Genomic DNA, 24,081 nt, shown 5'->3' with positions numbered 1-24,081 from the left:
TTTGCAATGATAAAAGTATCACCTTTCCAAAAAAAAAAAAAAAAAGGCATATTGCAGAAATTATAAATAACTAATACAGTATCTTTATTTTCTCAACCTTTACTGTGTTTACTAGAATAAACAATATGCCTCTAAATGAAAGACTAACAGCTAAATTTATAAGTAGACATTTAATACATCTTGTTAATGACTTTTTCAAGACATTGAGAAGGTGAATGACAAAAACAACATCTGGGTAATAAGGTGGGTGATTTTCACTTTTTTCCCTTTTAACAAAACTAACTGATCATTGTGTAGTTTTTGGCATAAAATGTGATATGATTTCTAAGAAGTGAATGACGATGGGATAAAGTTCCTTGTCCCACCTATTCATGTGAATAGGTATCTCCACAGTTACATCTGCAAAAATGAGAAATGGTAGGGTAACTTTTCTATTTCTTACAATGAATACTATTCATTTACTGATATATGAACTTGTCTGGGAAGAAAAAAATTATAGCCCCATAATATACCTGTTAATATTAAAATTTTAATATTTTACTATTTTAATATTAATATTAATATTTAATATTTAATATTTTAATATCAACAGGTATATTTCTAACAAAAATCCACTGTGTTTAATAAGTTATAAAAATTTGTAATATTTCTATTGCTTTGGATCTTACCACCCTAATGAAGTTAAACAATAAATTTAAATAAAAAATAAGTTTTTATTTATAATGTATTATTTTCTTAATTTTCATTGCAGACACGTGTAAGTTGAATGATATAAGACTTTCCAGTGAACGTGACTGACTACTTTTATAGTAATGTCATTTGGGGTCAGTGAACTGGAAATAAGAGTTAAGGAGATACAATAACGACTTAAAACAATGATTTAAAGTTCCCAATGTTATTTTTTTTCCCTTTTTATTAATTTTTTCAGCGTAACAGTATTCATTCTTTTTGCACAACACCCAGTGCTCCATGCAAAACGTGCCCTCCCCATCACCCACCACCTGTTCCCCCAACCTCCCACCCCTGACCCTTCAAAACCCTCAGGTTGTTTTTCAGAGTCCATAGTCTCTTATGGTTCGCCTCCCCTCCCCAATGTCCATAGCCCGCTCCCCCTCTCCCAATCCCACCTCCCCCCAGCAACCCCCAGTTTGTTTTGTGAGATTAAGAGTCATTTATGGTTTGTCTCCCTCCCAATCCCATCTTGTTTCATTTATTCTTCTCCTATCCCCCTACCCCCCCATGTTGCTTCTCCATGTCCTCATATCAGGGAGATCATATGATAGTTGTCTTTCTCCGATTGACTTATTTCACTAAGCATGATAAAAAGATTGTTATCTTCCACATAAGAGACAGTTTCTAGGGCCAGACTCCAAGGGTTCAAATCTCAGCTCTGTCATTTACTTGCTGCATGACCCTGGCAAGTTACTTAGTATATGAAAATGTCAGGATGGCTCTTTCATTTTCAAAATTCTTGTTAGTGGCAGCCAATAGGTTGAGGACCACTTACTTAATTCAAGGAGTGAGGAAAGAAAAACACAGAATGAAGACCAACCTAAAAAGAGTGGGGAAGAAAATAGATGCTTAGAGTAAACATGGGCAGGTTAAGATTTTCTAGTCTGGGGCTTTGAAGAGGAAATCAACTGAGCTGCAGGGGAATCATGAAGATTTCAGAGATGATACCTCTCCAGCTGTCCGCCTGGGATGAGCTGCCTCTAGGAATCCAACTACTCCTATATTACGCAGGTGATTCCCAACCTACCCAAGAGCCATGCTCTCAACTCCAAACATGTACTTGACTCTTAGAGCTGAGAAAGGAAACTTAGAGCTGAGAAAGGAAACTAAACTGAAACAAACCTTTTGTTATCTTCTGATGAATATGTCACAGGTTCTCTTGAAAAAATGACATAAATTCGAGAAAACAATAACAAAATAATCATCTATAATCCCACCACCCAAAGATTGCTAATATCCATACATTGACACAGTTGCATCTACTTTTTTCAGTCCATAATTTTATATAGTTGAGGAGGTCTACACTATGGATACAAATTCTTATCTTGTTGGCTGCTGTTCTTCTCACTAAACATTATATACAGAGAAAACATTCAAATTATCTCAGGCTACTTAGTACCCATACATTTTTCCACTGCAGTTTCTCCTGGATCAATCCCTCCTCTCTGCCCTAACTTCTATCACTTTAGTACAGGCTTTTAAGGCACTCACAACTCCATTATTGCAAGTGACTCCTGGTGGTCTGATCTATCTCTGCTCTTTCTGACCCAATACAACCTAAATACAACCCACAAGTCAGTCTTCTCAAAATACTGCTTAGAATAGGTCTCTTCTCTGGCCAAAAGTTTCCAATAGTGACCCCAGCAAAACCCTCCCTCCCCCTTTACCTGGAGTCCTTAACCTGGGTCAGGAGACCTTGGCCAGATCAATTTACTATCCATCGTCATAACATGACACAAAGTGAGCTGTACACTACCTTTTCAAACATTCTAAGCACTTTCATATTTGGTTACTAAAAGAATATTTCTAGGTTCTATGCTAAGTTTCAGAGATTTTGTGAAGAACAAAACAGATAGGACTCAAGCCCTCTTGAAGTTAGCAGACTACTGAGGAAAACAAACTTAAAAAAAAAAATACATATTACCAGGTGGTGGGTAATAGGGAGGGCATGTATTGCGTGGAGCACTGGGTGTTGTGCAAAAAACAATGAATACCGTTACGCTGAAAAAAATAAATAAATTTAAAATATTATTAAAAAATACATATTAATGCACAAAATTACAAGCTGGGTATGTGACATGAGAACACAATTTAAATGGATAACAAATTAATTGGATTTTCCAGGCAAAGCCAATTCTAGGATATGAGAGACAGCAGCAGAATGGTACAAGATGATGCTGTGAGATAAGGAGAGTTCCATCCGCTGAGTTACATTTAAAAAATGTTTACTTTTCAACGCTGTTCTTTAAGTGCCTTTCCTCTTATCTACCTTTTGACTACATCTTCCTTCTAGCTTCAAGTTCTATTTTCTCTTTCCAGGAAGTCTGGAGAGGTCCCCTCATCTAAGAGCAAACTGTCTCAATAATGATGCGTGCCAATCATGTACATCCCAACCATATGCTGCCCATTTACTGGGTCACTTATGTGCCTATTTTATCACAAGAGCTTGATGTCAAGCAGCAACTCTATCTGACACGTAATTGACTCAAGGGTGTTCAGTCCTCATATTGTTGAACAGATAAACACAGTTAAGTCAACATAGACTAGGAAAGGCCATTAGTGTATCTGCATTGAAAGCCTAAATATATGATTCTACTGTGCCACCAAACTCTCCATTTTACCCATGTCCCTCTCCTTTGATCTTTACACTCCCCTAGAGAACAGTGGTTATAGATAATCATGGCAGTTCGCGGAGTGAGGTGGGGCTGCTAGCTGGGCAGGAATCAACTAAGTTTGCATAATCTATTCCCTTTCCTACCACTTGAAGCATGATTTGGGGGCCTCCAGTGTACTCCTAGGTAGCAATATGAAATCCGGGACTGTTAAAGAAAACAAGCTTGATGACAGGGTGCATAGACTAGAACATAATGTATAGACATTATGACAATCATAGCACAGATCAACTGGATTTGTAATCAATGTGCTAGAGCTATGGTCTCACAGCTATAGAAAAAGGTATGGATAGTACAGATTTTGGACAGGGTCAGAGAATAGTCACACAATAAGATCTACAAAGAAAAGGTTATTTTTCTTTTATAAAAGGTCTAGAGGGGAAAAGGGGCAACATATAAATTAATCTCTTTTTAGTTTGTGGAATTTTATTTGGGAAGAGAAAAGGGTCTAACTGCATAATATGGATACTAGTTAGAAAAAGAAAAGAAAATTCACACAAGAGCTTCTTAAATTGTGAATTAGGTAATTGGGGGGAATATAATTTACCTGGATTTCCTTAAAATGCCAGAAACAGAAGCTTAAACTGATAATTTTCTAGCTATGAGACAAAGGAGAAATTGAAGTCTGGGTATAATTTTAATAAACACTTTGATAGGATAAGACCCCAAAATGACACATAAGTCTGGATGAAGAAAACTCATTTCTGTTAAAAACAGAATCACCATTAAGGACAATAGCCAGAATTTTTGTGGTTCATTACTGTAAATATGTAATGTAAATGTAAAATCAGTATAAAATGTAATGCAAAATATGCAGTAGTGAAGTGATACAAAGTAACATACACTTTGAACAGTATTGCTAACTTAAAGAACAAAGTAATGTTCTTTATAAAATTCTGTTTTCAAATGTATAAAATGAGCTGGGGTGGGTAAGCAGTAGTTATAAAAGAACTTGCATCTATCAAGTGAAATGTGAATAACTATTTTTTATTTCAATTTTTAATAACAGGAATTACTCCCAAACCTTCAAATAAATTAAAATAAATGTAAACCTGTAATTCTACAGACTTCACTTCTAATATTTTCTGTGAAGGTCACAGAAATAAGAACATATTCAGATAGTTTTTTTTCTTAATGTAGGAGTATAAAAGTGCTTTTCACTGATCCTAGAAAATTGGCTCTCAGTGATAGTTTATAGTTCTTAGTTTTCCACAACTTTTTTAAACATAACTTTCTTTAAAAGCCAGATTCAAGTGACTTAGGTGGTTTTCACAGGAATATGCTTGAATGTTTCAGGCCCTGACGTCGTCCAGTGGACTCCATCTAATAGTGGTTCAGGCAAGGCAGTGTGAAGCTTATAGCCAGCCATTCAATAAAAAGTGAAAGAAGTGGGCTAACTTCTCAAAACCACCTACTTCACAGAGGAAAACAATTAAAAATTTCTTTGAAAACGGCCTAAAAGGAAATCTTTTATTTCACTAATTTCCAGTCCTGCCCTGGATATTTTTAAAATTTTAAATACTAATTTGAAGCAATTTTACAAGTAAGAAAAAAAAATTAAAGAAACCTATTCTTTCATTTTGGGAGAAAGCCAAGTGAGCCTTCAATTGGAAAGCTAATTATTTTGAGAACTCCATGTCTCTTGCCTCAATTCCCCTTAGGATTCTAAATTATAACAGCATCAAGTGGTCAGCTTTTAGGAGCTCTGGGTCCTAGAACACAATTTTAATTTCTAATAGATTAACATTTAACATGTGTCTTTGAGGGATTGGTTTATGGAATTCTTTCCATGATTACTTTAAGAGTTCAGAAATAAAGTTCTTAGGGACAGGATTTTATAAGAACAGTTTCTGGGCTCAGATTTTTAAGTTTTGATTACTTATAAACAGATTATTGTTCCCTTTCGTACTCCAAATACCCAAATACTCTGAATTTATGAGGGTTGGTGGCTCTTCATTCTTTCTAATATGACTAATAATTTCCAATTATACCACACTTTATGATATGCACACTATACCTGATATAATGATATGTCATTTCAATGTAGCTAGCCCATGAACTTCTACAGCTTTAATGGGATTTTGCGTATTTAGAATTTCATCATAAAGGGGCCCTTTGGAATCATTATAACATCAATCCTTTCCCATTATAAGACTCAGCTCTCTTGCTAGGCAAGAGAGCATCAGGGCGCAAGGCAAAGGCTTAGCCTACCCATAGACCGTAAGCCAGATCCTAATAAAAGCCATAGCACTTGGGGAAAAATTAATAAATGGCAATGATGACATATTAAAAACTTTTTAGTGGATCAGAATATCGATCGTGAGGGCAGACAATGACTGTTATTAAAAGAAGGATTCCTTATAACTTGAAGTAATATTTAGATCTACACATTTTATTCACTACTTTTTGGGAAAAGATCTATATAATGGGGGCAAATTCGGTACAAAATAACTCATGTTCCATTTAAGTCACAACTTTCTAACTGTAACTCTCAAGGTTGAATTAATGAGGATACTTAATATCAAGGAGAAAGAGGGCTTGCGTCAAGATTTTTTTTTTTTTTAAGGAAAGAAGAAAAGGAATGATACATAGCTGCAAAAGTTGATCCCCAACCTGGTGATAAAAACTGTCAGCCCTAATGGGTGAAGCATTTATTTTTTTTCTTGAACAAATAGTGTGTCAGTGTTTTTAACTAAAACAAAACAAAAACCTACTGAGCCTTCATACACCCCGATTACATTATTATACCTTATACCTTATGGGAATGATTCTTGATTTTTTTTTTCTTGTCCCTTAATACATGAGGGACTAAGTATATGAATACTCTTATGGTCCATTATGGATGTGATTCTAATCTGTAGTGAGGAAAGGGGGACAAAGGTAGTTCCAATGAGGCCTATGTCCTATGGAGTTTAATCATCCCTAGCTGACATTTAGCTTTGTGAGTATGTGGAGATGCACACACAAACACCCACAATTAGTCCGGGGCAGAACTGGAGCTCCACTTGAAACTATACAGTAATATTTCAAACTGATTGGCATTTCCCCCCTGTGGCCTTATGCATAATAAAGTCTTCACAACAGACTTTGGAAATCATTAAAGTCTGACTGAGACACACATAAAAGTAGACTGTCAATGCTTGGTTATTCAGAAGCTCACTCTCCTGGCTAGTAGATTAAACAAGTCCTTAGTTTTATTTCTTCTCCTCCTCCTTCCTCACATGGACCACTTTTGGGGGCATGTCTTTCCTCATATACAGCAACTCCATCAGAAGGTGGTTAAGGGGAAAAGAGAAAATTTAATCTGCAAACATGACAGTAAATCTAGGAAGAGATTTGGTAATTGACTCTCCTTGCTGCAACCAAGGTTGGGGGGTTATTGTTCCTCCTGCTGCTGCTCTATCCAATCTCTAGTTGCCGAGGCTAGCTGAAAGTTGACTACACAAACCTTGCTTTATTTAATTTACAGATCAATTAAATGTACACAGACTACAAAACACATCTTGTGTTAAAAGTAACTACTGAAATATACTACTTGAACAGACCGTGTAAGTCCTTCTGTTAAACAAAAAATGAACTTTTCTGTAAGCAAATAATTACCCTACTCCTAATTTATTAGCTTTAAGATGTCATTTTCTTGAAATAGTGTTTCACCAAGAATTTCACTAAGGAAACTCTGTAAATGCAAGGCATATTTATTTTTGATAGAACATATACTTTAAACTCTATCACATGTAGTGAAGAAATCTTTCAAAATTGAGAGAGCAGTAATACAAAAAGCCAGCATCTGGTAGGAAATACCTGAAAGAAAGGAATGATTATATTCAGTCATCGTCTTTTTTTTTTTTTTAAAATAAATGTCACCTTTGTGTCACAAGTATTTTTCCTTTCCTCTCCTAGTAAGTCAGCCTGAAATCTCATTCTAAATCTATAATCAATCTTTTTTTTTTTAAATCCTCCCACCATAATCCCTTAAAACTCTGGGCTATCACACACACTTCTGACACTGATGTGTGTTTTCTTCTGGATTGCTGGATTTGCTTAATGCATATATCAAGTATCAAACTGCTTTGCATCTGTGACTAGAGGAATAAAAGGCCCTATATAAAGATTTGCTCATAAAAAAAAGGTGGTTAAGAAGGCAGTCTTAGGAAAAGTCTAAACTAACCAATTGTTAAATGCATGAACAGAAAATGTCAAAGGCTAGAGGGATCCTTGTCTGTTTTTCCACTCCCATGATCAGTGTATGATTGAGCAGATGGGGAAACAAAGTTGCCAACCCAGCCTGAAGTCACTAGTTGGCTGTTTGACACATATACGTTATCAACAAGGCTAAACATCTTTCAGAGTTTGGGCCATTGGCAAAATGAAACTATTTTATAGCATCACCAATGTTTAATATTTAATAAGTGCAATATTTAATAAGTGCAAACTTTCAGAAAAGAAGCCAAGTCTCCTGAAAAGATGTGAACAAAGAAAGAGAGGAGGGGAGATGCTCATTAGCTCTTTAAATTTTGGTTACCAACTTAATAGTAATAATGACCCTAATTTCTAATGAGAAGAAAAATTCTATTAATTAGTACCAACAGGCACAATCATAAAAATAAATCCAAATTTTAAAATATAGCGACTTTTCCTTTAGATTTTTTTTACTGTATTTAAAACCAGTACTAGAAAACACTTGCCAGCTTCATTTAGTCTCTGACTGAGGCACACATATGTGATCTCCTAATTTACAGCTTGCATGTACAGATGTTCACACTTAGTAAAAGGGCTTCTTAATAGCTTTTTTTAATTAAAAGTGTGTTGATAATAGGTGTTTTAAACATATCCAAACAACACAGCTGAACTGACAAATGCCTGTCTTCATGCCTCACCATGCCTCACATTGTGGCAAGATTTTATAAGAGAGAAAAGATTATGATTCAGTCACATGTATATAGGATAAATGTTACCCCAAAAACCTCCAAATGAAATCTTTCATTAATTTTTCTCTCTATGATCTGTTTCCAAGTAGAAAATGTTAGATTGCTACTAGGTTTATGTAGCCGAAAGCAGAACCACACAGCCGTTGCTTGCTGCCTGCAGTTCTTTTCCTTTGCAAAACTTTGAACCCCATCCAGCTTTGACACACTGCCTCTTCAGTTAATAACTATCAAGTTTCCCCTTGTCTCCTGTCTACTTTTCTTTGAGGCAATTGCGCACTCAGCACCCCGAGATAATAACACACATCTATAAGATAAAAGCAATGGCATTAATGTAATTGTCTGCCTCTCTCTCTTTAGCCTAATCTTTTTTTTCCTTCAGTTTTGACTGCCTGTGTGACACCTGTTTTTGTCTCCTCTGATCCTACGACAGGTTTTCCGCTGACAAGGTTTTTGCCTGACAGAGATTCTGCAGACAAGAACATAATAAAATATGAAGAACTGCTTGTCAGAGTTTCTGCCAATGCTCACATGAAATAAAGAAAAAAAATGACTTTTTAAAAAAATTTTTTTTAATAAGGTGCCCTGTGATGGTCGCTTCTGGCCTATCCGAGAAAAGACCTCCCTGGCCAATTTCTCCAAGCCAAACAGGTGTTTTCTCTTATGTTAGAAGTTGATTTGTTTTTTAATTTTTACTGATAGTGGAAAACATGAACTGCCCAAGACGGAAGGGGAGAATTTCTATCCATCAGATTTTTGCACGCAAAGGAATATTGAAGAAGTACTAAATAAAAGCAGAAGATATTTCACTCAAAACTATACCTTCTGAATAAGACTAAAATGCCAACATCTGTTAATGATCAAACAAATTGAACTTCCCTAAAATTTACTTCCTGGCTAGTCAGGCTGCTAAAACCTCCTACCTACCTTTCACTGGTTTTGTTGTCTGAAGACAGAAGAAAACAGCAAAGGCGAGAACAGAGAGGCTGGACAAGAGAAATGCAGAAGTGGGACTAAAGGCAAGCGTCTGCAGCTGTGCTTACCACTTAGCATGGAAGAGGCTGCTGGAAAAGAAACGGCAATTAGGAATCAGAGACTCTTAGATACACTTAGGAGTTTCCACAAACCTTTGTTCCTGTGCTCCCGTGTAGGAGACGCTGCAGTGGGTATCAGCACGCAGAGATGAAGAGGTGGCCTGCCTGAGCTCCCGAGCTAGGGGAGGGATCAGTACGCCACAGAAACAACCCTTTGGTCACAGTGAAGTGCGCTGAGCACATTCAGAAGGGAACACTTAATTGCTCCTGGGGGCAGGGGGATCCCTCTTCCCCCCCGAGGATAAGGGCAGAGGGAAGACTGGACATGATCAATAGTGCAGCAAGTGTGAAAGCTCCAAGGACTGGGGAAGAGCTGACAGTGATGAGTGAAGGGAGGACAAGAGACTGGGTTTTGGTATTTAGGATTCTCACACCAATTCTAACTACTCTACCTGAAAGCCACTTTAACCTAAGCTTCAGTCTGCCAATAACGCTACCTCATACCGAGGGCCTAGAACCACTATGTTTAATAGAAATACAATTCAACTCACATACTTTAATTTTTGTTGTTTCTTTTAAAAGGTAAAAAACAAACAATGAAACTAATTTTTAAGAGTATATTTTATATTTAAGTCAATACATCAAAAAGATTACCAACATGCAGATAATATATCAGTAATTCTTAATGTGATACTTAACTTTTTTTTTTTTTTAAGATTACATTTCCAAAATCCGGTGTATATATTTACAACAGATCTCAATTTGGACTAGCCACATTTAAAGTGCTCAAATCTGTAAGAGTGGCTTCCTCATTGGAGAGCCAGGTCTAGACCTGCCGTTGCATTCCTTGGCCAACTGAATTTAAGGCCCAACAACACTGTCCTTTCATTTTGATGGGTCTGGGCTTGGATTTGTAGCATCACCTGCCTGACCATACGGAGCAGGTTGGGAGGCCTAAGAGGCCAAAATGGCAATTTCCCTGGTGCATCAAGGAACAGCTCCAGGGAGAGACCTTACTATGGAGGCCCTTCTACTACTGCTTATGATTTTGCTTAGTTGTGGCAGTAGTACCTTAAACAGTAACACCTTAAAAATACCATCTATACAGCACTTTGGCTCTATGCTCACTTACTAATAACAGATGAATTCAAGAAGCTTTTGAAAAATTACAAACACCTACCCTCCCAGAAGGCAAAACCTGGTAAGGAATGGGATGCATAAACAACATTTTATGCCTCCCAAAATATGAGTCAGAATTTCTCTGAATTACCATTGTTACCTCCTTTCGTGTTTTCAGTCTTCAACAAAGGTTAGGGGGAGGGCCCCTGTTTGGAAGAAGTCACCACTATGACACAACGGGAAAAGGAAGAATGGTTGAGAGCATCAACCTGATATTGCTGCGACATACTGGGGTCCTTATGACCCAGCAGAATTTCCTGGTCTATCTCAATAGTGCATCCTGAGCAAAATGAGAGGAGCTGAGTGTTTCATTTATAACTCCTTCAATTTGTGTTCTGCTTAACCTGGTGAACTCCAGTTAATTAAGATGTTCCTATAAACAATTAAGCTTCCTGTAGGATCGTTAGCAAGATATAAAAATTTATGATGTAATAAAGTACAATAAAATGATAAAGTGGTTAGCCCATCAAAGCACTTTACATGCAAGAAAATAGGTGTGAAAGTGGTCAAAAGTCTGAAATCTGACTGAAATTCATCTACTTCTGGTTTTTGGACTTGCAACAGATAAATATTCCTACAACTCATTTTAACTGGTCTACACTTCTCAAAATGTGACTTCTGGGAAAAAAGTGTTTCTGACTTCTGTTCAAATAAGGGCTCAAATGACACTTTAGGGGAAATGGAAGGTATGGAACAGGACTAGATTTAATGGGGAAAGAATTGGTAACCTAAACTCTGCCACTGGGCCCTGAAGAAAACCTTCCCTGGAAGGGGAAAGAAGCTCATACCCCCTGTACCTTAAATGAGGCTTTGTATATTATCATCAATATTAAGTCCACTTTGTCTCTAATCTTCCTCAAAACCTTGCTGTGATATTTAGGTATATTCCTGTTATTATTTGCATCTACAGATAAAAGAACTGAGGCTTATTAACTAGAGATCGAGATGGGATTTGACCACTGCCTGGTAAATCCAACTTTCAACCATGAAACTCTGCTAAAACATGTCTGTCACGCCCTGAAGGGTGAAGTTTTACTTTGGTAACAGTTTAGAGATAACAACAACTAACACTATTAAGTAGATTATCTTATTTAATCCTAGGAAGAACCCTACAAACTAGGTGCTATTATTATCCACATTTCCTAGACGAGAAAACAGAGATTACGTAACTTGGCCAACGTTCTACTGACGGTAGGTGGTAGAGCCTAGAGCCGGCTTCTGAGCTTAAACAGAGCTGCACTCTTACCCACTTTTCTGTCCTGCCTCCCATTTGTGTATCTGAAGCTTCCTCATACCCTGGGGCTCCAGCTCTGTATGCTTCAATCTCAAGATCCTCCCTAGAAACTCCTTAGCAGCAGACTGGCACTGTACACTTTAGAGGCCAGAATTTACCAGACTCATCTTATGTTCCATCTGAGTAAGAAGCTTGGAAAAAAATGTGGGGAGCTAATAGGCAGAGAGCCCAGGACTTTGAAGGGGAGGCACTGTTTGTGCTGTGATTAAAAAAGAAAAATTTTAGGGAGTTCAAAGCACCATCCCAGAAGGTGGGCAGGCTAAGAAACAAATCAAAATAAGCAGTTCAGGGACACTATAAGAATATAGCTAATGCCATTAATCAGGCACCGAACCTTTGCATTTGTGAGGATGTCCTCCCTTTAAAGCTTATCAGCTGTGATCAGGGAGTAAAGGAAAGAAGAGGGCACGGTGCCCTCAGGTCGAGCAAAGAATGCTCCCATGCCAGGCAGGAAAATGGCCTTGTTTTTGCTCTTTAAGATAAAAATAACTGGAGAGATGTTCAAGGACGTTGTCTGTGGAGAGAATAGGACCCAGCTGCCTCATCAGAGCTAAGGAGACACCTATAAAAGTGGTTTCCCTAACTAAAAATGAATTTTGTGGCTAGGCAAGCCAGAGTTTCAGCATCAGAGTCTGGAAGAACTAAGTCTACTTCTGGACAGATTCTCTTAAGCAGATACTACATTAGTTCCTACCTTTTCCAAACCAGTGTGCCAGGGGAAGAGGACTATGGTGTTCCTACCCACATGCAAAGCGCTGGCAGCATGACCACTTACATCTTCCCAAAGGATCAAGTTCTCACTTGCAAAGCTGGTATTTACTTCCCTGAGCTAAGGAATCAAGCTAGTACACTTAACACTTTTCACCAAATCCTAAATACCCTCCTGCAACAAGTCTCTCCTAAAGCAAAATCCACTCTTACTGGGACACTCTCCAGGTCAGTAAAAAAAGGAGGTCAGAGCTTTCTTGTAGGTTAATATTTGGGAGGATTACCTTTCCTTTGTCAGAAGACACTCGGTTTTAATCACCCTCTTCTCTTACTTTTGAAAAATTTACAAATCATCATACATGAACTGTTGCTCTGAATTGTTACTCTGAATGAGCATGATATCACAGAAATGTCACGCTTTATTTATGATAAAAGACTTCTATTTGGGGTGCGAAGGGGGGAAACTAGGGAAGAAAGGAGGAAGGAGAAGGAGAGGTTACTACTACATTAGTTATACTGACTTTTGGACTTAAGTCAGGGAGAATATTACAGAGTTACCAGTTAGGAATAAACTACTTTCACAGATGTTTAGACAATTCATAAGAAGAGCACAGACTGGGACAAATAATAAAGACATGTGACTTTTCATTGGATAAAATGAAAAATTACTGCTTTTGATCCACTCTGTTTAAATCCTTATAAAGTACACCATGCCGCCAACAAAACTGAGGAATTTCTAAACAGAATGTGGAGATCTCGTGACCTCTGACATATTCAAAAAGTTTTTGATTATAGAACTTTTGGAACCAATGGCCCCAATTTAAGAACTTAATTATGCAGATTAAGCCTCACAATAATTTTCTTCTAGGTATATGCTTGCCAGCGTTAGCAAATAAAAATATGGGTTCACACAGCTGAATCTGCAGATACACAGCCATCCTAAAAATATTATTCATTGTTTACCTGAAATTCAAATTTAAGGGGATGTCTTATTTTTCTATTTGGGTGAGGGTCTCTATAAATATCCCTGTTCTGATAAGATGTATTGAGTAAAAAAGCTGAGAAGTCAAATTCAGTGATGCTGAGAAAAAAAAAAAAAAAAGAAAAATTACTTCCAGTGAATCACAAAAAAGAAAGGTTTGAAATTAATGGATTATATGAATATTAAGTCTTACAGTACATTAAACCGTAAAACTGGTTGGTATATGACACTAAATTAACTTTATACTGCTCACCATTTCCTGTGGCACAGAACTAAGGAACTGAAAGAAACCTGGCACAGTACTTTACATATGATATATGTTTAATAAGTATCTATTCACTGCTGATCCAGATGATGCAGGCCAAGCCTGCTCATTTTACGTTAAAAAAATCGGAAGAGTTTGGATTCGGGCAGGAAAGCAGCTGGCTTGATGACCAAATAATTAAAGCAATAATGCAGGACCATCTTCTCCTTGAATGCACGGAGGTAGTAAAGAGATATCACATTTATAGAACATAATAAAGGAAAGGTCTTGAAAATTCTGGTACAACAAGCATTCTCACAGGCAGACCTGAGCCAAAGGAAGTACCAGTAGTGTTACTTCAGATTGCATGGAAGTAAATGAAAATGCTAGCTTTCATGTAGCTTGTTGGAATGGTGCATCCTTTTGGTTTAAATCAAAGTATTCTATAAAGAAAATAATTTGTACTGAGAAATCTGCTGTGGGATTCATGAAGCTATGTAATATATTCTTAATTCATTAAGCCTCATCTCCTTGCCAAATGCTTGCCAGACATAATAAGAAACAGGAGATTTTTTTTTTTCTTAAAGGTAGTTTTAACAAACAGGCTTTGTTGGAAGTAAAAATCACTGATGTAGTAAAGGAAAAAATTCTATATATATCACCTTTCAAAAATCTGCCACCTCTGTTCTCAAATACACAAATCAAATAAACCCCATCCTGAAAGAAAAAATTTCCAGTTGTCTTGAATTATCACTAAATATTTCCTAAAATCATTTAGAATATAGTTTACTTTTTGAAAATCTTTGCTACTTTATTTATCTTAATGGTTTAGAAATAAAGTTTTCATCTAGACTAAGGTCATTACACCAATTTGCACATAATAGATAACAAAAATGACTTAGTACCATAGTTCTTAACCTTTGCATCATGCTCCAGTTTCTCACAAAGGCACTTCTCATTAAAAGCAAGCACACCCCTCCTCCCACCCTCCCACCTCCCAACCCTGGCCCTCCCTACACACCACTACTAGGTATTCACTGGTTACACGCTATTTTCCTCTCTTTCTTTCTTTTTTTTTTTTTTTTTAAGATTTTATTTATTTATTTGAGGAACAGAGCAGAGAGAGAGAGAGAGAGAAAGCACATAAGCAGTGGGGATGTGCAGAGGGAGAAAAAGAAGCAGACTTCCTGCTGAGCCCGCAGTCCCATGAGGGACTCCATCCCAGGACCCTGAGATCATGACCTGAGCTGAAGGCAGATGCTTACGTGAATGAGCCACCCAGGTTCCCCCTTGCTATTTTCTAAGACTATGTAAAATCTTTGGCTGAAGTTTTAAGTCCACGAATGGCTGAATTACTACTCTAGTATGGTGGGAAAGAGTCAAGATGCAATAGACTAAATTTCTATGAACATAAACATTATGTTACCAGGAAGAAGTCCACTGCTGCTTTTATCCTGGTATCTTATTTTGGCACTTTTAAACCAAGAAAAATTAAAACTTGTAGGGAGTTTAATTTTTTTTAAGACACACTCTATATTTTAGGTGATGAAGGAAAAACACAGAAAAGATCATGCCAACAGAGAAGAAGAAATATAGTTGTTAAATGAATTAGCTGGCAGGATGCTAGAGTCCTTTATCCAAGAACTCTGAACAGAAATTTATAAAATTAGAAAGTCTGGGTTATTATATACTGTAGGTATGGAAATCCTATACCAAAAAAAGCTTATTTTGAAACAAATTCAATAAAGCCCTGCTTTCTATTAATCAAAGTGAAACAGCTAAAATTCATTCATGGGAGAAAGAACAGGAAATCCTTTATTAATTCAGTGGGAAATACCTATTGGTAGTAGAAGCTGTTTTGGGTTTTCTCCCCCTCTAGACTCAATGGTGCTAAAGATTTCAAGGAAGTAATTTGTGAAAAGCAGATGGCCCAGTGCATAATTTCAAAATCTAAGTGTTACAGTATGATGAATTAATCACTCACTCTCTTTAATTTTTTAAAACATCTTTCTCAAGATTGTTGTAAAGTAGCTAATGTCAACAATGCAAGCAGGTTGGAGAAGCAAGCGGTAAGGCTATGGAATTGTGTGTGTGTGTGTGTGTGTGTACGCGCGTGTGTGCATGGGTGTGTATGTGATATAATGACCCATGAAATTCAACATCTTACAAAGAAACTGAAGATGCTGCTATCAAAAGAGATATTTATTCAAAAGAAGCCACAGAATTTCTAAATATTTTTCTTTTTATAAATAAAGAACACTTTATTCTGACATTTGGTTATTTTTTTGGCAGCAACTTTTATTATATTATTATTATTATTATTTGAGATAGAGTGAGAGAATTTGTGCCCGTGCATAGGAGTGGGAGAGGAACAAAGAGAGGAAGAGAGAGAATCCTAAGTAGGCTCCACACCCAGAGCAGAGCCCCAGGTAGGACTCTGTCTCATGACCTGAGCCAAAATCAGGAGTTGGATGCTGAGCCACATATATAACAATATAATAACACGTGGAGTATGTTTAATGATACGACGAAACAATTCTATGAGATGTATTCTCTAGTCTTACTGCTGTTCCATCTACATTGAGAGACACACTAAAAAAGAGAAGTCATTTCCTCCTTGCCCCACACACAGGATACCATAAAGTGTAAGGCAGCCAGGAAGACTGCTGTACTTCACCTCTGAGTAGAAATAACTAGAGATATGGTTTCAGGGTTTTCTGTACAGGAGGAGAGAATGAAGCAACTAGTTGAAATGCCAAGGGCAAAAAGAGTGGGTGCTCTCAGCCCACTGCCAACTCAAAAGCTGGAAGCAAATCCCTGTCATATTTGTCCTAATGAATGGGGGAAGAGTGGGGTTTGTACATCTGTGTGTACATATTTGGAGTTGTTGACCAATATACATGAGGGGGAGAAGAGAGGTCAAGGTAATAACAGTGGTGAAAAAAGTTAGATCTGTGAAACCCTACAATTAATATCCCAGAGACACAGGACTTCTAATGACATGGTAGGAAAAGCACAGGCTGATGTAACAGAAATGCCTTATTCAAGTTTGGTGAAAAATCACATCCCTCAGAAAGTCTTAGAAACAACCATTGGCTAGGAATAATTTATTTTGTTCGAGAAAGAAGAAATACTTCTCTCCCCTCGCTCCCCGCCACCAATTACGCTGCTAATGTAATATGCACGTGGAAGCCGGACATGTAATACAAACTGGTGACACAGTCAACTTTCATACTCACAAGGCTACCACAGTACACAGAAGACAGTAACACAGAGGGCTTTGGAAAAACATGAGAGCGAATGAATGAAAAGTCCTTTGTTTAATTGAGACCCACTTTTATTGCTTATCCGTTGTTCAGTTGCTTACTTTTAACATACAATTTTTTATTCGAAAGGCTTCATACACTTTATCTTTAATTCTTACAATAATCCTGCCAAGTAGGTAATATTCATCCTGTATTATAGATAAGAAACTTGGGCTGCAGAGATGTTGAACTCTGGGCCATCGAGGTTGCAGAGCCAGGATGTGAACCATCACTGCCTCTGTGATTCCTAGTGGGCTTGGCACATAAGCTCTGGTACATATCACCTAGTAAAGCCAATACTTATTCAGGTAAACAAGAATATTTGAAAGTGTTATGGGCTGGATTAGGCCCCCGATCCAATGTATACCTTGAAGCCTTAACCCCTGGTATTTCAAAAGTTGACTATATTTGGAGATGGAGCCTTTAAAGAGGCTGTTTAAGTTAAAATGAGACCACTAGAGTGGTTTGATTAGTGTCCTTAGAATAAGAAGAAATCTGAAAGCACAGAGATGCCAGGGGTGCATGCCCACAGAAGAAAGACCATTTGAGGATGTAACAAGAGGGCAGCCATCAGCAAGCCAGGAAATCATAATAAAACCACCCTGATTGTCGACTTTCAGCCTCTGGAACTGTGGGAAAATAAATTTCTGATTTAAGCCACCCAGTCGTGGTATTCTGTTATGGCAGTCCTAGGAAATGACTATAGGAACAGAAAAGAAATTGCGGTAACACACACAGACTGCAAAAGGAACAGCAGCTCATCTGCTGTTTAAAATCAGACCGAGCTGCAGATTTTGCCCTTGTTAATAAAACAGGAAAGAGGTCCATCCCTGGAGGCACCAAAGAATTGTGGCCCTGCCTGCCATACACACCCCTTCCAGAGTCTTCCTCTCTCACCACCCTCTCTACCTCTTCTCTCTTGCACACAGAAACATGGCTGAAATGTCCCCGCAAGGCCCCCACACACACCCGAACGAGCAAGGTACATGATAAATTAAAAGCATTTCAAGGCACGGCCCAGCGTTGTACCTCAGATCTTGCTAGAATAACATGATATTTATAAAAATACAACCCACTGGATATTTGGCACAGCTTGGGAATGAAGAATATGTCCACTGAAGAGCCAATACCCCAGGCTGTCAAAAAAAAATCTCAAGCCAAGATTTCTTTCATAAACATTACCTATCTTTTAAAATTCTACATTCTAGGAAGTAAAGAAAATGTCTGCTTATTTTCTAAGTCTCTTTTTGCCTACCGTAAGAAACATAAGCCACACAGAAGACATTAATTGCTCAGTCAAGGCACACTGACGGGATGGCTCTGTGCATCTTGCAAAAAGCCGCCAACACTTCCAGCCATGGCCCTGGGTCACCCTCGCCCCCCACACATACCGACGCAGAGCTCCCACTCCAACACCAGCCATCTCCAATCCTGATGCACACTGAAAGGGGGTATTTACAGATTATTTTCTCAGATACCAGCCAAATAATGTTCCCGTTCACTCTCTCACCCACCTTGGACCATACAAAATTTAACATCTGGGAGAATAAACGCAGCCTCAAACGCATATGACAAGGGTGAGCAGTCATCGACGAATTCTCCTCAAGCAAAGAGGGTTTGCCAGCTTCCCTCTGAGGTCCTGGCCCTGAAAGGCCAACTGTGGTATGTTTGAGTTTCCATCAGGCCTGGTACTTGCTGGCTGCTGCTGTGTTCAGTCAGAACCCCACGGCCCAACTGTCCTATAAACATCGCACCCTTCTGCTAAGAGCTGCTCTGCTCGCCTAGCCTTGCTCCTTGGAGCCGAGAATATGCTGTTGGAGAGCTGCAGCCTGAATGTTAACGAACACTCCGAGCACAGCTGACCCCTCTCTCCTCCCAGTCAGCGACTGCTCTGAAAAAATACGCACATTCACATGAACCTAACAAGAACAGGAAGAAAAGTCCAGATTTTCCTCACCATGTGCCACCCAGCCATGTTTACACTGATCGCAAGTCCTCAGGTTAATCTTCCCCGGCTGAAAACATTCACACGTGCAGTTTACCAGTGTGCAACGGATGGCCTAGAAAAGAAAGGAGGAGAAAAAAGGATCAGCATCAGTTCAGAGGTACCAAGTTTCTTCAACATTTTAATAAATAACATCCACTTCCATTTTTAAAGGCTTTATGTTGGTAGCAGCTTGGAGAGTTTTAAAAATAAATTAGGATACCATCAAAACCTCTTACCAAAAAATGTGAGAAAACAAAGCTCATTCACTAACAGAATGTTTTGTGTCATTCATATTTAACCTTTACATTAGAAACATAGACCAAGCAGAATAGAATAAAAAAAATTACATATTCTACAAGATGCTTGATTTGTAAAGCTAGGGATCCCAAACAGAAAAAAATATTGCTGCTACTATATATTCCCACTTAAGTTTATCCACTAAGCAATAACGCAGAAAAATACATTCTAATAAAATAATGCTCAGGTGAAATGTTGGTGAACGTAAAACATGACATTCAAATACTATTATTAGAAGATTACTCTTCTGCTGAGTTTCACTTAAATGCTTTCTCAATCTATCAGATACACTTTGAAAGACACTCTTTTCGGCCCAATAAAATCTAGCATAGTTCTAGTATTATTTATCTACTCCCCAATTCCTTGTTTTTTTCTTTTTGATTTATTAATTTCATTTTCATTCTTATTTTTAAAAAATACAAAACAACCTTCCTTTTACTTTATTTTTTTTTTTTTTAAGTAGGCTCCATGCCCAGCATGGAGTCCAAAGTGGGGCTTGAACTCACAATCCTGAGATCAAGATCTGAATTGAAATCAAGAGTCTGAGGTTAATCAACTGAGCCATCCAGGTGCCCCTTTTCTTTTACTTTAACGGCGATGTAAAAAAATAAGTTTAGAATAGGAAATGCCATTTATGTAAACATCTTATATCTGTAACAATCCAACTCTAATGTAGAAAACTGGAAAACACATTCAAAAATCTTTCATTTCTTTACAGGTACTTTAAAAAATTATCTCACCAGTTTACATTATAAGGTGAATCCATAGAAAATTAGCATAAATGAAGTGTAACTTTTTATGGATAAAAACCTATGCTTAAAACTTGTTAAAGCTGACCTATGCTCCTAGACTACGTTAATAAATTTATCTCATACATTTAGTTCTAATTTGCATGGAAATTCTGAAGACAGAAGGAATTTATTCTGATCATTCACAGATTAACAATCTACTGTAACTGCCAGAACTGCCAGGAAAAGATCTCTCTACAGCTTTAGATGCAATCAATGCTTACTGATTTGGGGCGGTGGAGGCCAGGGTTGGTTGTTGGAGGATAGGCATGGAACTACCTGAAATTGCAGTTCTGTAACTGAAAGCTATGCTCACTTACACAGCTTCCAGATGCTCATATTCCTGGAACCATTTGGCTTTTTATATAAACTGTCCCACTTGCAACAGACAGTATTTTAGATATTGTTAACATAGTTGGGCCAAATTTCATTTACACAGAATTAAGACTGGACGGGGTTTTACTGTTCCCTATGCTTTGCATCAGGCAAGTCTGAAGTATTTCTCTTTTCACTAATGAACATTAAATCTCTAGGTCCCAGTTTGGTTTGCAATGAGTCCTCACTATAGACTCCTTTCTTAGTTCACCTCTACCTCTCATTTGCTGCTCCGTTACCATTAGGGAAACATGCAACTGTATAATGTGCCTGACATTTCAGGGTCTGTCTCCCAGTGTCAACAGTCCAATTACATATTAGCTAGATTGTAAAACTTTCTGCTGTATCCATTGGTGATTGGAATAATTAGTAATAAGAATAGGGATACCAAAGGAAATAAATGCTGACTAAGCAAGAATAACATATGCATTTGTAGGCTGCAGGGGGAAATATTTCTCCTGAAATTTCTTATTTCCACTTCAACAGTTTACTGACTGAGCAATATATCAGAACATAACAGGTTAGAAAGAGCTTATTTAAATATCACATTCATTAGTTAAGGAACTCATAATTTGATTATAATACGGTCTAAAAACCCAAACCCAAACAAAACAGTTTAGAAAGCAGTGTTTCCACTAAAAACAAGGTACTTTACAAACTATCTAATTATAAATTCAGATACGGCAACCACATTGACATTAAAATATTCATGTAATCTGAACTGCAATAATACAAGCTTTCATAACTCAAAAAAAAAATTGCCTCCGCTTTACCAAAATTTAAAAAATTCCCAATAAAAAGAGATGATTTCTCAAGGACTACGTGTCAACTCCAGCACAAAAGACATATATACTTTCAGTTATTAATTTGATAACATTTAATTATTTTACAAAAATAGGCTAATTTTACATTGTGTTTAAAGCATACTTTTCTCAATTTTAATTATACCTATATTCACGACAGAACAAATTAAGAGACCATAGATTTACTTTATTTTTTTATGGATAATTATTTATTCACTGGTTGACTCACATTCACGCATTTACTCTGAACTACTCTATGTTTTAAATATTTTCTCTACTTAAATAACTTTATACCTCTGGCACATTTGGGAATTAAACTTTTTGGATCATCATCCTTTTTTATGAATTCTACTCTTCTTGTACCTAAACACACAAACATTGGAACACCTCAACTCCTTTTGTATATAAACACTTAAACACTGGAATATCCATTTTGTATTTCCATGAATTCCAGAAGGTCTGTTTGTTTTAAATTCAGATTTTTATAGACTACAATGGTTCCTTATGGGAATTATATATATTTAAACAATATGGTCTAAATAAATATTTTGAGTAAGAGACTATTGTGGCTTCAAAGGAAGTTTTATTCTAAATAACATTTTTGAAACAGCATAAAACTCTGACATACTATTTATTCACAACAAAACAGAACCAATGTGATCACTTGCCAACTCACCCACACTTAAAGAAAATAAATTATCATAAAATTATCAAAGGCAGTTACGCCTCAAAAGTGTACATGGTTTACAAGGAGACAGCTGGGAAAAGTAGAAATGGATAAGCTTTCATTTTTTGTAAGCACATTCACTTCTTCAAGCTTCATTCAGCCAACACAGAAGTTCCTCCCACTCACTGTTGGGCACTCTCAACTACAGGAAACCCAGAGATGATGAGGAAGTCGCATTAAGGGGATACCAGGAAAAGAGCAGACAGTTTAGTCAGACTGTTCCCCCCACCCCATATTTGCAGGGATTCTCATGCAGGTCTAGCTGTCTGGCATTATCAGCCCCTCCGTGCCTCGTCAAGAGTGCTCGGTAATTCTTTCCTCAATTCTGACATGATCAGCATTGCCAAATCCCCAGAACAATAGATAATGAATTTTTTAAAATCTGCAACTTATTAAAAGTAATTATTCCTTCTGCTTACCTTAACCATGGATTTCTTGAAAGAAAAATCCATGCACTCAACACCCACTGCTTTTACTTCTGCACCACCACCTACATTTTAATTTTGCTATCTGATTCTAACCGACATGTTTCTGAAACTTTCTCCAAAAGGAACGTTCTCATTAATTTTGGTCCCTTTTTCTAGTCTCCTGGTCTTCCCAGACCTCGATGCACCTTAAGGTACGCTCTCCTTTATTCCTGGGCTGTAGAGACCAACTATCCTGGTTTTTCTGGCAACAACGTCTCACTCTCTTTCCACTGTAAATAAATACAGGTGTTTCCCACGCCAGGCTCTCATTTTTTTAATTTGGCAATTTTATCCCCTCCTACAGCTTCAAATACTATCACTATGCAAAAACCCTCATTTTGGAGCCAAGTACTGTGTTAAGTGGCAGGAAACAGATGGCAGAGTCCCCGAGCTTAGGGACCTGACAGAGTTTGTGGGCAGTGGGTGTAGAGAAATGACCCTAAAAGAACAGAAGGAAGCCCTCAAATGGGCTGGAGAAGCACCATCTCTCCCTTTTTATTCCTCTGTCTTTTCTTCTTCCAAAGGCAGGATTTTAAAATTTATAACAGTAACCTATTACCCATTATCATTAATAATAGCTAGATTTACTGGATATTTGCCATTTTCCACTCACTATGTTAAATATTTTATAAACATTAGCTCTCTTAATCGTCAGAAAATACCATGAGGTTAGTACTATTATTACCTTTATTTCACAAATGAGGAAAATGAGGTGGAGATAATTCAGTACCCTGCCTAAAGACATTGAACTAATAAAGTTAGAGGAATCGAACACAAACTCTCCATCGGACTGATAATTTGAACTGTCATCCCATTTATAGTCAGACAATCATGGGGCAGAGCCCCTCAACCTGCCCACCATTCAACCCCCACTATACATGGTTAACTCACGCTCATCTTCCAGATTTCGACTCCAATATTTATTGCCATACCCCAGGGTAGCTGCCTTCATCTCCTGGTCAAGTTCCCCATTAGTTTCCTGTTTCACAAGGGGTCTTTCCGTCATAGCACAAATCATGCCTGTGAACATTTATCTGTAACTTATCTTTATCTATTATCTATTATATATACATGTATTAATACATCTGTGTGGTTATTTGATTAATGTCTGTCTTCCCCTCTAGAATTTAAGCTCCATGAGGTCAGGACAACACATCTATTCAGTTTACAATATATACTGGCAAATAACAGGTACGCAAAAGGCACTTGAAGAAGTACATGATCCTCTGAGCCTCTTTCCTCATCTCTCACAGTAGCAATAATACCATAAGAGAGTCAAAAGACTTAAAATAATGACTATAAAGCACATAGCACTGTGCCTAGTAATGGGAAAAGCTCAATAAATGGAAACCATTTATGACCCAAGAAACTTTCCACATATTTTATTTAAATTTTCCCCCCTTTTGATTCTTCCCAATGTACTATTTTCCTAACACTTTATAAAATGTCTAATACATACATAATCTTAATAAGTAAATGACACTTTGAGTAAATGACACTTAATGAGAAAATGACACTTTGACACACATATTGCTATATTATTCATACTACAATCCTCTAAG

At 37.4% G+C, this 24,081-nt stretch overlaps 1 protein-coding gene across 3 annotated transcripts in view; it reads right to left on the bottom strand.

Annotated features, from left to right (window-relative positions):
• The window catches only part of BNC2 (basonuclin 2), a 430,229-nt gene that overhangs the window by 137,867 nt on the left and 268,281 nt on the right, over positions 1-24,081 (bottom strand). For all 3 annotated transcript variants that reach the window (XM_046023703.1, XM_046023704.1, XM_046023705.1), the window contains one exon: positions 19,033-19,135. In XM_046023703.1, coding sequence (XP_045879659.1) covers positions 19,033-19,135 — 103 coding nt within the window. The remainder of the gene's footprint in view (positions 1-19,032; positions 19,136-24,081) is intronic.

Source organism: Meles meles, chromosome 11, assembly GCF_922984935.1.
Source record: "Meles meles chromosome 11, mMelMel3.1 paternal haplotype, whole genome shotgun sequence".
NCBI classification, from domain to species: Eukaryota; Metazoa; Chordata; class Mammalia; order Carnivora; family Mustelidae; genus Meles; species Meles meles.
This window is presented reverse-complemented; position numbering and strand designations above follow the sequence as displayed.